Genomic DNA, 16,393 nt, shown 5'->3' with positions numbered 1-16,393 from the left:
GACTATTATGTACAGACCTGGCCAGTTATCGCATGACTACGATGGCCGATATCAGCCGTCACGTTACTCCCATTAATGTATGACAGGTTACATACATGTGATGCGAGTAACCTGACATAGGTAAAAACACATGACAGGTTACTCACATGTGATGCGAGTAACCTGACATAGGTAAAAACACATGACAGGTTACTCACATGTGATACGAGTAACCTGACATAGGTAAAAACACATGACAGGTTACTCACATGTGATACGAGTAACCTGACATAGGTAAAAACACATGACAGGTTACTCACATGTGATACGAGTAACCTGACATAGGTAAAAACACATGACAGGTTACTCACATGTGATACGAGTAACCTGACATAGGTAAAAACACATGACATGTTACTCGTATGTGATACGAGTGACTAGACACAGCCGCAGAGTAGGGTACAGTACACTTGTAAAACCAATTAACATTCCAGTCTAAAGTTTTACGTGACCTTTCAAATTGGGTTATCATAATAAATTCCGACTGAGCGTAAAATCGACTAAATGTAACGGTGTTTTATCGTGATTTAGCTGACTCTAAGCTTACGTGTGAAGGTGAACATACAATGGAGGTTCTTGAGGGGTGTATAACTTGTAAGTATTTATTGTTGTTTTGAGCTGAAAATGAAAGTATAGGTTATATTGTTTGAAAATGAAAATGACAAAATTCGAATAATTCCTGATAGTTAACTTAATATTTGAATTAAAGCAAGAATTATCACTCATTAAAGTCTATTGATGTAACAGTGAATGATGGATTGGTTACCCTGGCGACAAAGAATTATCCTTACAAAGACATTTCAGGACTGATATACAAACACTACGGGGAAACGTTAAGGTAAATCTTATTGGAATTTTATATTGATTGTCTTCCATAAATATATAAATTCGTCGGGGACATGTTTTCGTCATGTTTACGATTTTGCTTATATCTCGTGAACTATCGCGTGATTTCATAAAGAGTGTCGTCTGCCAAAGTAGAATTGGTCAAGGAAAATTTGCCTTGCTTAAAGGGGAGTGTGTGTTATAAACAAGTAATTTCACGAAGACAATACAGCAATATACCCCAAAACGATGGTATTTTCTTTAGTCCATTATTAATGAAACTTTAAAACCCCCCGTCAGCGTTTGACTGTCCCTGTACACTGTTCAGCAGTATGCCAATAAAATACCGGAAGTCACGTGTCTGATCATGTGATTCATAGCACAGATTTAGGATTATTACAAATTATTTTGGCGATTCAACTGACCCAACACGATTTCAAAAATGCCTGCTACTCAACATTTATTTGGAATGAAGCCAAACAGCCCCCCCAACCCCCCAACCCCCACCCCCCGAGCAAAATAGGTCCCTATTGCGTCGGCCATCACCCAGCTCGCGATAGATATTTGTGTTGGATCATCTATTGGTACATTTTATTTGTTGCTGTTTTGTTGATATCGGAGGGGATTTGATTACCCTGACGAAAATACATATCATAAAAAACTTTAAGAATATGATTATATCTGTTAACTATCGTCTTGTGATATATTTTATGTCAAGCTAAAGCTCTCTCTCTCTCTCTCGCTCCTTCTCTGCGCATCGGCTGGGGTTGTTCACATTATAGATGTAGCAATGAAATTTTCTTTGTGTTTTTGTTATTTCATATAGCCCAAATGCTATAGGGAAGCGACTAAAACGCCTGGGAATATTGCCTAGGAGAGGAATAACTTTACATAGCGAGGATGAAATTAAACACACCATAGAGGTTAGTGACCAGATTATCCAGTGTATTTTTATATTGCACATTTCGATTAGCCCGATTTAATAATATTATGTATTTATGGCCCTAGTTGCAGTGTGATATGAAGATTTATTTATTTATATCTATTTAGTTATATTAACTGAAGGCTGTATAATTAAGGGATGTTCTTCTTTCACTATTAATAGATAATCACAAAACTTTCTTTTATGCCAAAGCAGCATATCTTCTCAGATATAGGCACAAGTTTGGAAACTGAGATAAACTCTCATTTAGATGCCATTCTACTCTGTAATACGATTGATTTTTGTTTTTAACCAACCGTTAACAGATTTCTCGTGAAGTACTGAGTAGGGCTCTAGTTGTACATGTAGCTGCATTTTGGGAACTATAGGTCATCAAGTACATAGTCAAAGAGATCTGTCTCAAATTTCATGTGTAGGTTCCCTTTGGGCCATAGTTGTACATATCGCATTTTAGGACCGATCAGTCGACAAGATGGCCAACAGGCCGTCATTTTGCATCATGATAGTTGAAGTTTGAAGATCCCTCTCTCAATCTTTAGTGGTCTCTTTTTTATTTGATATGAATGGAAACCTGTTTGCAGGTTCTGTTGGCATGACATGGTTTTCCAACCAATATTCATTATTTTGATAAACATTGTATTATAGTATATTGTTTCAAATAATCACAGACACTGTTATAAACATGAGGTATAATAATATTCATGATTAATTATTTTGTTTTCTTCAGCCACTTCTATCATTTGGTTCCGTGTTATATATCACTAATCTTCAATATTACAGACTATTTTAAATGACTTACCAGAGACTGTTGGGTACAGGAGCATGACAAATATACTTCGACGGAAAGGATTGCATGTGAGAAGGTGATGTATATACTCAAAATTCGATTTCAGCTCCATTTTTGTAGATTTTTAAGGTATGAGAAAAATGACTTTTCCTTAAATAAAGAGCTCATGTTCTTGTGTTCTAAAGTTTGATTGTTTTGTATTCTTATTTATTTATTTATTTATTGCAGGGACATGGTTATGAAGGCGATGAGAGAAGTCGATCCGGATGGAATCGAACTCCGAAGGAGACGCAGGATTGAAAGACGAGTGTACACATCCATTGGGCCAAATCACACCTGGCATGTCGATGGGTAAATATTGAATAATCTTATTCCTTATAATGTAATTACAATAATTTGTTCATTACTTTTGAGTGTATGAGGAAATTGGCATTTTGTGGTATGTTTGTGTCAGTTGTGATGGTTTTGTTACGCCATGTCGGACTTAAGTACTCTGGCAATGACTCTAGCTATATCGACTTATAATATTATGATGTTAAAGATGCTCCACCGCCGACAGAGCATAAATGATATTCATCATTTGAACATTAATTGGTGTTTAATCGTGTATATATATGCCTAATTAACACAAAAAATAACTTAAAGTAATTTATTTCGCCTTTGGTGCATGCGCAATCATTACTTCATTCCATAAAATGTATAGTGCCACGGATTTTTTTCGGGATGCAATTAGTTATTTTTCATATTTTTAACTTAAAGTAAAATAAGAAGCTCAAACTTTTCAATGGTAGTAATGGTGTAAAGTAAGTAACTTTTGTAACTGAAGAAAAATACTAAATCGTATGCTCCTGTTTTTGATAGAGAAAAAATATCATTTGTCAGCGGTGGAGCATCTTTAAAGGAACTATTCGGTCTAGGAGAACATTAAGAACATATATGAAAAATAGATTAGTTGATTTTACTGTTATATGCCAAACAGACCATTGTGATAATGTGTGTGAAATATTCAGAATTGCTCGCTGTCCGCCATTACACATTATGGTTGAACGTTTTGTATACCAAACTCTGGTCCTTGCCAGTGGAGTAAATCATCTTTTGTCTGAAACTACTCGAATCACTACAGTAGTGTATTTATTTTATATGTGCATTTTATTGTCTAAGAATAATTTCATCAACTCCTTAGTGGATGATATGGGTATGAATCTAATTGGACATCGGTACCTCACGTTATCAAACTAAATGTATGAAGTATCAAGAAAAATATGGCAATATTATCATAAAGGTATACGTTACATCGCTATTACTTTATGATGCTTCTAATTTCGGTTTTAGGTATGACAAAATGAAGCCTTTTGGATTTGCAATTCACGGATGCATTGACGGGTAAGCATATTTTGATAATTACATATAGTACTCCGATAGCCAATAATTAATTGTAATGCCTTTTTGTAACATAGCTAACATTTCATTAAGAGTCGGATCTAAAGGTCACCTGCGATGTTGTCTCTTGTGACGTATTCTAATCGCATCGCCCTTTGTCCGTAGTCATTCCGGATACACCTTCCATGGCCCATGGAGGTCAAACAAAATTGTGAATTATATGCCCTCTCTCCAGAGAATCTAAGAGGTCAAAATTAAGTAAAACCACAAAAATCAAGCCCTCTCCAGATTGATTGAAGGTACCTTAAGACCATGAGGTTTCAAATTTGCCAAAGTGATGGGTCAAATATACTGTTAGTTTATACAAAGAAAACACATGTTGTAGTATTACTAGGCCATTGGAAATGAGTCGGTGAGAACTGTCAGTAAAATATTGCAGTTACATAGAAATATTTATAGTTTGCACAGACATGGACCATGACCATGTTTTCTAGTATTATCATTATCAGTGTATAATAATAGTACCACGCGTGCAGTGATTCTGTTGCTACGGGAATAGCCGCTGGCGTAGCAATGACGGGAAACGTGGGGTCATGACCCCATTTTAGGTGGGAACATATAAATGACTGGATTACAATCAGCTGTTCGATCAAATTAGTTGACGTTGACAGGAGAGAAAAAAGGGGTATTTAAAAAAATATGCAACTGTCGCGAGAATAATTAATATTCATTTGCGTGAAAAATTGTAAATATAAGGAATATATTTTTATTTTGTTGTGATTATGAGGGTATAATGATAATGGAGCCCGTGTAAATTTTAAGTCACCCGGCTTCTTTATGATTATACAATCATAACCTCAACAAAATGAAAATATATTCCTTAATTAATAAAGAGATATGGCGCATATCGGACCATTAGACCTAAATGTGATCGTAAATATAGATATCAAGATATTGAGTTTCTGAATACATATAATTCTCATCTGATACACAAATAATATTTGTTGTGAAAAAGTTGGTTAATTGCATCAGAGGACCAACTTTTACTATAGCTCATTATATTCAGAAAATTTAAAACAACCGTAATCTTTATTCCCAAAAAGTGAATTTTAGTCATTTTTAACAATCCGTCTATCATCCGTCCGTTCGTCCGTTAACAATTCTTGTTATCGCTATTTATCAGAAAGTGTCGAAAGAATGTTTCTGAAATTTCCCTAGTTGCACATATTGCATCTTGGGATCGATTGGTCAACGGGATGGCCGTCAGGTAGCCATCTTGGACTTATTATAGTTGAAGTTTGTTACTGCTACTGCTCAGAACTTACTGAAGTGATCTGTCATAATTTTTAATGTGGATTCCCCTAGGGCCCTAGTTGTACATATATATAACATTTTGAGACCGATCGCTCAACAAGATGATCCACCGGCCACCATCTTTTTTACCAGTATTTCTCAGAAAGTGCCAGAGGAATCTGTCTCATATTTCATATGCAGATTCCCCTAGGGTCGCTGTTGTGCATATTGCATTTTGGGACCGATCGGTCGACAATTAGGCTGACCAGCCGCCATCTTGGATTTTGATAGCTGAAGTTTTTACCGCTATTTCTCGGAGGCCTCATTCTCAAATTCCCTACGTATATGCTCCACATAGGTTCTATATTTGTTTCATGCATATTGGGATCGATCGGTGAACAAGATGGCCAACACGCCACCATCTTGATAGCCAAAGTTTGAAAAGCAGAGAAAAGATCATGCTTTCATTTGTCACACATAGATAATTCCTCAGTGGGCGCAAAGATCCCTCTGGTAACTCTGCGCAATCTACAGAATAGGTTGAGGGAGTTGGGAGGTATTTGAAATGGCATTCATTTTTCAGGATGCAACTTTGTTGTGCAAAATTGAAATCTGAATGAGTTACCAATGACTTTTTTACTGATACATACTGTGAATCACTTTATTTTCGCGTATACACAATTTTACCCCTTCGATTTCAAAATTTCAACGCCAATTATTTTGAACATATAATCATCGCAAAGATGAATTGAGTTGTCGCTATAGTTGCCTGATATATATCATAAAGAAAGTCAATAAGCACCGTCAGATTATTTATACATAAATTCGCGATCAGTGTTTCCATCTTAAACCCACACATTAACATGTATATACACACGTTTACTTGCGAAATATTTTAACGTTTGAGCTTGATCTCGAAATAACGCAAAAAATATTGATTTGCAGTATATTAAATATTTATGATAGTTAACAAAAGGCATTGTCGTTTTGCAGTTACTCAAGGAAAGTTATGTGGCTTACAGTTGGACCGTCTAATAATGATCCAAGGATTGTCGCAACAAATTTCGTTTTGTGTGTGAACAGATTTAAAGGTATTACTATACTGTATCATTATGTCATGGTAAAACCTTTGAACGTTGAATACAACACTTTGGTATAAAATGTGTAATTCAATTGATCTGTCTTATTTATTTGTTATCACATACTTTTATTTCTTGATTTTAATCATATTTTGTAATATGTTTTGTAAATATGTGATATAAGCTACTTGTCTTTGCATAGGATGTCCAATGGTATTGCAGACTGATCCTGGCACAGAAAATGTTATCATGGGAGGAATACAATGCGTTTTTAGACATGACGCGGATGATTGCTTCTCTGGTATTGATTCTTTCCGTGTTTCTCGGTCCGTTTTCAATCAGGTAAGTTTCTATTACTGATAAATATCAATTACATAATCAAAGAATCACTGGTTATTTACGACCACAAGGTTTTTCCTGTATCAGCACACAGAAACAAAAATCAATAATACAAACGTGGGTATATGTTTAATCTTTGTGTTTGGTTTATGCATGTATGTATTCATGTAGGGTGATGCTTTGTACCTCTTTATAACATTATAATATATATGATAGGACGACTACTGAATATCGTGTAACAAAATTAACCATAGATACTAATCATTACTTTAATTTAGAGAATAGAAGCCTGGTGGAGTTTGTTGAGGCGACGCCAAACCCATTCCTGGATCGCTATGTTAAAGGACCTCGAGTCAATGGGTAACTTTCATCGAGGAAATGTAAACGAAATGTACGTTTAAAGAACTTCATGGCTTTAGTGTAGGTAATAGTTGATGTGTAAGACGAATTCCTTTTTCAAATGTGAAGTATTGTGGAAAAAGGGAATATGTAGTGCTGATTTCATATTACTAAAAATAATGAGAGGTAAAAGTAAGATAATATATTGCCTACATAATTAAAAGGAAATATCATAGTTTACAAAGCACAAAGCAGCGGATACTAAGAGATGCGTTAATAACAACACGAATAACCATCACCACTTCGTTTCTGTTAACAGGTACTCTCTTCGATACTGTCTTATGCCTTTAATACAGAGTGAGTTGGATAATATTCGAGATGAATGGAACAGCCATCATGTGTCTTACAGTCGACAAGCTTCCTGTCCAAATGGTCGCCCAGATGTTCTTTATACACTTTTTGAAGACACAGGTTAGTAAGATATGAAAATTGTAACGACGGGGGCCATATATATGTCAATGATTCAATGTTTGCCGCAAGTATGCATTGGTCTGTCAAAAGGAATAAAACTGAACATGGTTCAAATCTTGTCTGAAGCAAGTCTATGTATCAGAAACACCATTTTGCTTCTGCTTTAAAATTGTTGTGCCATGTCTAAGTAAACAATATATTGCCGATAACCGAATCCATACAACTGAAAAACTATTTGGAAGTTAAACAGTGTATGTTTCATGATGATAGTGACAAGAGAATCTAAATATTATTCAGTAAATTGCAAATTCCTTTAAATTACATCTTTTATATGCAGCGGATATTGACGGATCGTCAGCTGTCAATCAGATCGCATGCTACTTGTAGTTTTTTTATGTTACGACGCTTGCGTTCGTTAGTACGAGGCGTTGTTATGTGCACATAATATTGTCAGTCTGCCACAATAGGTAGGGTTCCGTATTTGGATAAACTTCAAACAAGAGGCCCAGAGGGCCTGTATCGCTCACCTGGTTTGTTATGCCAAGTAATGTTCTAAATACAGTATCATTGTTTCTTTTCTGAGGAAATTTAAAGATTTACCTCAATTTTTTCTATAAAACCCCACTCTTTCTGCTCCAGGGGTTCAGAGACAATATTTACACAAATTCTCTTCCCTTCCCAAGGGGATGTTTCAAGTCAAATTTGGTTACAATCCATGCATAACTCTATGACTAGTAGCGATTTAAAGGATTTACCTTATTTATCCTATTGGGCCCGCCCCTCTTGCAGCCGGGGAATCAGAGCCAAAATTTCTACAAACTCTTTTCCGCTTCCGCCAAGGGTGTTTCAGGCCAAATTTGGTTACAATCCATGCAGAAATATGTACCTAGTAGCAATTTAAAAGATTAACATCTATTTCCCCTATTGGGCCCTGCCCCTGGGGGATGTTTCGAATCAAATTTTGTTACAATACATGCATAACTCTATGACTAGGAGCTATTTAAAGAATTTATTTTATTTCCCCTATTCGGCCCGCCCTTCTTTCCCCCGCGGGGTTCAGAGCCAAAATTTATGCAAACTCTGTTCCCCTTCCCCTTCGTGCCAGGTGATCTAAAACTATTTCTATCTTATTGTGTTTGATTTATGACATAGTCATTGTACATAGTACACCTGAGAGCGCAACGATTTTTGAGGAATACATACTTAAACTAGGTACATCTCATGGAAAAAATGTTCAAGAATAATGTCTTTTCTATACCGCAGGTGGAAAACAATGTATCCAGCCAGTAAACGAAGATGACGTTGAATGGGCAATATCTGAATGTCGGTTTCCTTCGAGAAGCGGGTCGTTGGAATTTGATAATTTTGCAATAAACTCCTTTGAAGAAAACAACGAACATGATGCGTTTACTTGGAATGAGGCAGTTAATAATTACAACTCGTTAAGGAATCGCATAGGAGTGATTTGAATAACGATTTAGCATTGCATATTCATTTATTTAAATCAAATCGCATGATTTTACACATGGAGATTGCGGAACAAAGAAGATGGACAGATAAATATTTTGATATTCAATTCTAATAATGTTTTTGGGAATAATACATCGAAGGAAAAGAAAACATTAAAAAAACGTTTGGTTGTTTGCGTTGTTATCCAACATCTGTATGTTTACCTTCATTTTAATTACATATCCTGATAAAGTAGCCAATACAAAAAGTTTAATCATCTTCTCGTATCGAGTTTTGAATAGTAACATAACATTTTTTTCAGTCAATATCGTTTGGTATAAAACCAAGGGTTTTCAAGGTCATCTTTGGTCATGAACTAGCTCAAACACATCCAAAATAGGCATTAGCAAAAGCTAAATCATATTTGTAGAACATCTCCTCCTCATTCTGTATATCTATCGGTAAACACATCTCCCGTGAACAAGTCGATGATGTTGGCAGGTTACCCGACAGCTCTGTAAATCGAACTGTGGGTAACTTCATGAACCCCATGACTGGTTCCTCTTTCAAACATGTGACGAAGGCAAGAATGTCACCTAATGAAATATTTCGTCTTCCGGCTGAAAATTAGTAATTTGAAACTTTAATGAGACAATGTATATAGAATTGAAAGTCAATGCATCCTAAACATGATTCTGTTTAAGAGCGAAAATCGTTTTAATCGATATCTTATGTAATAAACATTTTTGACCATATTATTCTCATTTGTATTTTGATAAAGATTGGTCGTTTATCAACAGTCAATGGCATTTATATAAGTATACAAGTTACATTATTGAGTTAATCTTATCATTTGTTTTATTTCAAAAGCAACTTACCAGCAACATTTCTGACATATCGTACAAAACAGCTGTACGCCCTGTCCTCTGCCATCCGGCGGTTAGACCCAGGTTCTGCGAAGACTGGGGTAAGCAATTGAAGGAGTCGTGTTACCGTCAATTGCCTGTTACGTGGCTTAAATAAATGGGCCACCGTTGGCTTTTGTTGAAGAAGCTGAAAAAATATAAAAACAAATATGTCACATCCCATCCTGTATCTGTTGATAAATATCTAAGCCATATTATACCAAGTTTTTGGCTCCTATATATCGGGACCGCGGTGTCCGACTGGTCAAGATGTCTCGACATATTACCACAAGCCCTCCACCATTGGGTCACGAATTCGAATACCATTTGGGGCAGTTGCCAGGCACTGACCGCTGGTCAATAGTTTTTTTCCGGGTACTCCGGCTTTCCTCCACCAATAAACATTACATTACACCGGCTGTTAATATGACGTTACACTAATAAAACCCCTCCTATTAATATTTACCTTATGCTAGTTAATATTCTACTCGTGATATCTAAGTAACTGGTATCAAGAGCTATGTCATTTACTAGCCAACTGATGTCTTTTGTTCACGAAATAGGAACATAGATCTAATAGGTATCTACATACAAAGTTTCATTAATCTTGGTGCATATTTACTCAAGTTATCGTCTTCACAAGGTTCAATAAGTATTATTGCAAAGGGCAATAACTCTTAAATTACCGTCGAATCAAGCTGATTATCGAACTCGTCTTACAAAATTTCATTTAACTCCGTGCATATTTACTCAAGTTATCCTGTTCACAAGGTTCAATAATAATTATTAGTGCAAACGCACGACCGACGACGCACGACGGACGCCGACGGACAAAAGACTATCGCAATATGTCACCATGACCTTTGGTCAGGTGACCTAAAAAGTCATTCACGGATATAATGATTGTCGTTCAAATGCTGCATTCCCTAATAGGATATGAATCACAATGGATGATTTTTGTTTGATTGATTTAAGTTCCTATTGATACTTCACAGCCATGGTCTTTTAAAGACGTGAAAGGTTAAGGTGGTGGATGAAAGCCGGAGTAACCGGAGAAAAACCACCGACCATCACCTGGCAACTGATTCGGACTCGCGTCAAAGATGTGGTAATATGTCGGGACATATTGACCACACGGCTTTCGCGTTCCAACAAACAATGTATAAAATTCAATTTTCTTTTAAAACAGTACAATTAGAAAAAAATCTTTATAAGAGCAATTATTGAAAGCGTGCATTGCAAATACGTACTTCAGCGCAGATAATATTTAGCTCTTTCCGATTTGGAAATCTTCAAAATCAATTGTGTCAAAATTAGTACCTTGCCAGTATGAGCAAAGCTGAACTCTAAAAACCAATTCTTTAATACCTACTTGCCATATCCCCACTCTTTCAAGTCCGGCTTTAAACTGTCGGTGGTGTTCTTCCTGATCTTTAAGTTGTGGTAAAAGAGTATGAAGAAAAGGTGCACATGGTCCGCCTTGTATTGCGCTTAGCCCTGGAATTTTTAAGTACAACGCATTAATCAATTTCTTAGTGAAAGCAAAATGCATTCAGCAAACAACTGTTTTAGATAAAAGCACCGAACTATTAAACGGTGTCATTTGAGCTGCAATATTATTGTTTTATTGCAATTATCACAATGCTAGTTCTTACCAATGATGATTCCACTGGCATAATATCTTTGATGTACGATGTCATCAGTTGATTTCCTCAAAGTTATTTTCCCATCTTCCGCACAGACTTGGGTCTCTACGAACTCTTCTATGAAGAGGCGAAAAAACTCTAGGCGGGGCCCGCCTAGATCCTCTCCCAGCTCTCCATAGAAGGTCACTTCAACGGTATTTCGGAGATTTGAGGCTGTCATTACCTCCTCCGTCCCATTTTCAAACAGAGTCCCTCTCCCTATGTAAAGATGTGTAGTTTCACCTTCATCCAAAGGTGTCGTGACATCCGTCATATCCAGAGTTCGTCCTGTGATAAATGCCTTGGAGTATTCACGAAGAATTTCTGTGGGCTCTTCAGTATTAGCTCTGAAAAATAAGACTTAAAACTGAAGATGCCTCAGTTTGCTTTCGAAACCCATCTTTACTGACAAAGTCACACTTAGGAAATAAACGTATACCAATAACACCTCAATAGCAATATCAGCCTATATCAAACAATGTATACAATGTGGTAGCTTTTAAACTGTTTATGCGCATGCTTTGCATATTAAGACAGACAGCTGACAATATCATCCAAGCCAAACATCATTAAGCTAATCTATTGATCGAATAGAAAATGAATTAGATATGGTGGCATGGTGGCCACCTTGGATTTCAGGCAGGTTTCAGCTAAATCACACTGGTAGAACTTGGGTAAGAAAATTTAAATGTGTTTTCAAAATGGCGGCTGCGGTGGCCAACTTGGATTTAGGATCGACCAGAAAAATAATAGGTCGGGATCATATCAGGATCATTTCAGAAAAGTTTGCGCACCAAGGACGACAGACGAAACACGATGACGATGTCCTGTCATAGATTATTCATCCTCAAGTTTTTTTTATAATTTTATTTGTATTTATATTTTTCAACTATCGTAAAAGGAAACGAAAATATTCAAAACAATTTGATGTGAATAATCTTGCTGATTAAGCTGACAATTTCTCATAACTTCTCAGTCAGCTTTAACACAATATTTTTTTTTTTCTCTGAACGGTATAATATGCACCACTGCAAATAAATTACTGCAATCCATAGGTTGTCCTTAGAAACCCTTTCTTAGTACAGGGCGCCAAAATCAAAATCATTTTTGTGTACACGGAAGTCAATTCTGTCATAACATAAACGTTTTTGTATTACAAAATTATTTTTCATTGGACAAAATTCATTTATATAGACAAAATGAATTTTGTCAAAATAAAATCCATTTTGTATGCAAAACTTATCTTGATAAAATTCAAAATAAAATTCTGTTAATTTTGAAGATAATTTTTATGAGAAATTTTGTCCTTGAAAAATTGCTTTTGTAATGGTTTCTCGAAAACAAAATCGACTTTGTGAGATCGATAATAAGTTTTGCAAGACAAAACTAAAAATCCAACACAAAGTTACAAAACTCATTTTGTCTCACTAAAGTCTCTCGTCGCGATTTTGTATTTCCTGCTAGGACCTGTATACTTCAATTAGGTGAGTATTTTATAACCTCCTCCCTTTCTCCCAGTGTAGTGTGTAGGTAGTGCTGCTATTCAGGATGAGAAGGTCATTAATCAAATCCATTTATAGGTATATGGGGCTGTTCTGTATGGAGAACTCGTGTTGACCATACACAGCGACAGTGTGTTCGCACATGTGTGAAAAATTCCACACGCGCGCGACGAAAACCTGTAATTACAGATATATATCAGGTGGACTTATTTCACAAATCTTTAGTACACATACAGGGATGTAAACTTGATAACAACATTTGTGTAGGAATATGTCATCAGAAACATGGACTTGTAACTTTCAACAATTTGTTTATCTTCAAGCTATACTATACCACATGGGTTTGTTTGTATCCAGAATGCGAACACACCCAACCCGGTCACATTATAACAACGGGCGAACGACGGGCGAAGTATGACCTAAAAAGCAATTTTATTTGATAAAATTGATGATTTTTGTCAGACTACGTCAGAGTTCTGTATACATTTTTGTTCAGAGATTCAAATGCAAGCTTTGATTTGCTAACAAAAAATGAGTTGGTATTGGAGTATTTCTGTCAAGTGAAAAATACATAATCCCATTAAGAATATTTTTATCGGGATGTGTTAGATAATATAGTACACACGAGTAGAACCTATATATATATAATGGCTTCGGTGAAGGATCGAAATTACAGATAATGTGTACAACGACTGACAAACCTAATTACGAGGAAATAGTATACGCCAACACACACACTACCACAACTGACCATATAACGCTTTAAAATTGTGGGGTCCATATTTCGCGGTTTCTTAAATTCACGATACACTTTTATGTCTAAATTATTATTCACAGATCGATAAAGTAAATCAATGTTAGTTTCTTTTTTTCCCTTTATCTTGTATTTAATTTTGTGTATAAATCGCTTGAGAGCGGTGCCATTTCCCAGCAATGATATGCAATTATTTCGCCACAGTGCATACAATTTGTGATTCAATTAATACGAGTAAATTATTAAGGTACATCATGCAAAACAAATAACAAAAGTTGTGACAGTGGCATTTTTATGTCGGTCAAAAATCCAACATGGTTGCTATAACATCACTTCCTGTTTTAAACTTATGTCAATATCTTAACAAATAATGCATCAATTTCCCCTAAAATGTCAACTAATTATATAATGGGACCTAATATTGGACCAATGTTTAAGCTGATATAAAGAGCTATCTTACTTCAAGGTCACAGGGGCTAAAATACTTAAATATTTTAACAACTTCTGTCATGTTCTGGAAGGTCTAGAAACCTGAGATAAAGGGCTGCCAAATTTGTTAGTAAGGAAGACATTAACCGTATTTCCATGTTGGTGAATAGTCCGCCCAATTGTCCAAAGACAATTTCTAGGTACAATGACATTTTCTAATTCTAATAGATACGGCTTTTATAAACAAATGTTTTATCATGTATACAAGTAGAAACTAAAACAAAATAAAAGCCATAATGTTCAGTACATTTACCTCTGTATCACAATATTCATAAAAATCAGAGAATATTTAATTTTTGACCATATTAGTCAAATCTCTAGTTACAAAGTATCAAACAATCTATGAAGATTATGTCAGCAAGATCCGTTGAGTAGTTAATGTGTTGCTGATGGATCGTTAAGCATACAGACGGACAACCTGATTCCAGTATACCCCTTACAGGCATAAATACAGTGAATATAGAATTACTAAATTAGCATTTGTACGAAATAAATTCAACTAAGTATAAAGTTGTAAACGATAGACGGCACAAGACGATTAGGTCATATTACCCGAACGTTCAGGGTGACCTATAGTTTTTCGTCCATCGTCGTCCGTCGTGCACCGTGCGTAAACTTTTTAAATTTTGAACTCCTTCTCTACTAGTGCGATTTAGTTGAAACTTAATATGATCTTGTTCATGACATGGTCACGACCAAGTGTTGTTATTTTTTGGGTCGATCAGAAATCTAAGATAGCTGCCACAACCGTCATTTTGAAAACACATTTTGAACTTCCAACTTGAAGTTCTACTTGTGTGATTAAGCTAAAATTTACCTGAAATGATCCGTTTTTAAATCCAGGATGGCCACCATGACACAATGTCTAATTAATTTCCTATACGACTGTTGCCAAGGTTAGTCAGTGAAGGCAATTGGGCCTCTTGTTTTAGACATCTACGATACTATACTCACGTTTTCTGCAACACAAACTTCACGATGTTTTCTGATATTTGTTTAGCATCTGCATTATGCATAAATGCTTGAACTGCATTATCCGGCAATTCTGGTGCATCCTCAGACCTGTTAACAAATGGATAATTGTCAATAAGTATTTTCAAAAGAAAATTGATATTATGGCGTTTTTCATTGAATATTACTATTATGATATACCTTAAACACTTCAATCCGATGTTCCCCATCACGAACGTGTGACATCGACGTGGTGAAATTTCATTATGAGAATAAAGAATAGCGTATTTAGATAAGTGTCGTATTTTCCCATTGTCTCACCCCTCCCCAGATGCAACCCCACAAAAAGGTAATCTGTTTTTTCAAAACAATTGGAATCAACAAGTACCGTCCGCTTACATGTTGTTTTTCCCCTCCACCACCAGAATTAACTCTGAAGCTGACCCCAAGGTCATGATTCTGTCATCGGCATGGAGTGTCCTGCCACGATGTAGCAATGTCATTGAGGCCAATCCTAAATTCTGGCTTTCCAAGTAGGTCAGTAGTGTCTACAATATGTACATTAATATATTGTAAAATACTTATACATATTTAGATTTACATACATATGTATTAAAATGTGTTCGGCTTAAAACAGCATTTGAATTAAGCAGGGGCAAACACAATATACCGTACTTGTACTTAATTAGAAATAACAAAACCTAATCGATTAATAGATGTTTGGTTAAACTGATAGGCAATACATCGGTCGATGACAGATGTTGCTCCTCAAGTCGTATGACATAAAACTTGTGTACAAGGTTGTCCAGTTAAATTTTGAAACTGGTGCAAAGACTTACGATGCCGTTTCTATTGTTAACGTAAAATAAACAATCAGGAAATACTTTGTGTAATAATTTAAAAAACTATTTCAGTGTACTGTTTTCAGCGAACAGTGAACCATTACTTAATGCAAACACCGTTTACTGTGAAATTTCTTTACAAATATTTTACCGCTTGTATATCTCAATAGAGTAAGAATTCGGATCTAATGTTCATTAACCAAACGTATTCGTATTTGAGTTGCTCTTGGGTTCCTTTTGTTGTCTCTTAATCTGACAATCCACCACATCCCCAACCCGCCTTGCTCAAACAGTGTTCCGTCCAAGGCTAAATAATGCATT

The 16,393-nt window shown here is 35.8% G+C and overlaps 2 protein-coding genes across 2 annotated transcripts; one reads left to right on the top strand and one right to left on the bottom strand.

Annotated features, from left to right (window-relative positions):
* The first annotated feature begins 244 nt into the window (after positions 1 to 244).
* On the top strand, positions 245 to 8,979 carry LOC138312152 (uncharacterized). Its single transcript, XM_069253173.1, has 10 exons — positions 245 to 877; positions 1,691 to 1,787; positions 2,588 to 2,670; positions 2,823 to 2,945; positions 3,927 to 3,977; positions 6,261 to 6,358; positions 6,549 to 6,688; positions 6,964 to 7,076; positions 7,344 to 7,495; positions 8,759 to 8,979. Exons 3-10 carry the CDS (start codon positions 2,630 to 2,632, stop codon positions 8,962 to 8,964), a joined length of 924 nt encoding a protein of 307 aa, XP_069109274.1. The 5' UTR covers positions 245 to 877; positions 1,691 to 1,787; positions 2,588 to 2,629; the 3' UTR covers positions 8,965 to 8,979.
* Positions 8,980 to 8,991: 12 nt separating this feature from the next.
* LOC138312151 (uncharacterized) lies at positions 8,992 to 16,021 on the bottom strand. Its single transcript, XM_069253172.1, has 6 exons — positions 15,630 to 16,021; positions 15,234 to 15,341; positions 11,505 to 11,881; positions 11,222 to 11,346; positions 9,823 to 9,997; positions 8,992 to 9,564 (listed from the first exon to the last, which is right to left on the bottom strand). Exons 1-6 carry the CDS (start codon positions 15,731 to 15,733, stop codon positions 9,326 to 9,328), a joined length of 1,128 nt encoding a protein of 375 aa, XP_069109273.1. The 5' UTR covers positions 15,734 to 16,021; the 3' UTR covers positions 8,992 to 9,325.
* Between the last annotated feature and the right edge of the window lie 372 nt (positions 16,022 to 16,393).

The sequence above is a fragment of the Argopecten irradians genome, unplaced genomic scaffold, assembly GCF_041381155.1.
Source record: "Argopecten irradians isolate NY unplaced genomic scaffold, Ai_NY scaffold_0226, whole genome shotgun sequence".
Classification (NCBI taxonomy): domain Eukaryota; kingdom Metazoa; phylum Mollusca; class Bivalvia; order Pectinida; family Pectinidae; genus Argopecten; species Argopecten irradians.
Note: the sequence above shows the minus strand (reverse complement) of the source record. Positions and strands in the feature narration are given on the sequence as shown.

Bases quoted from the DNA above. Each gene is read 5' to 3' on its own strand.
- LOC138312152 (XM_069253173.1), top strand. From the start codon at position 2,630: ATGACAAATATACTTCGACGGAAAGGATTGCATGTGAGAAG. The intron at 6,689-6,963 runs GTAAGTTTCTAT...ACTTTAATTTAG, and splicing joins CTCGGTCCGTTTTCAATCAG to AGAATAGAAGCCTGGTGGAG. The intron at 7,496-8,758 runs GTTAGTAAGATA...TCTATACCGCAG, and splicing joins TACACTTTTTGAAGACACAG to GTGGAAAACAATGTATCCAG.
- LOC138312151 (XM_069253172.1), bottom strand. From the start codon at position 15,733: ATGACATTGCTACATCGTGGCAGGACACTCCATGCCGATGACAGAATC. The intron at 11,882-15,233 runs GTGAGTATAGTA...CTTATTTTTCAG, and splicing joins AAGTTTGTGTTGCAGAAAAC to AGCTAATACTGAAGAGCCCA. The intron at 9,998-11,221 runs GTAGGTATTAAA...ATATTTTTTCAG, and splicing joins AAAGAGTGGGGATATGGCAA to CTTCTTCAACAAAAGCCAAC.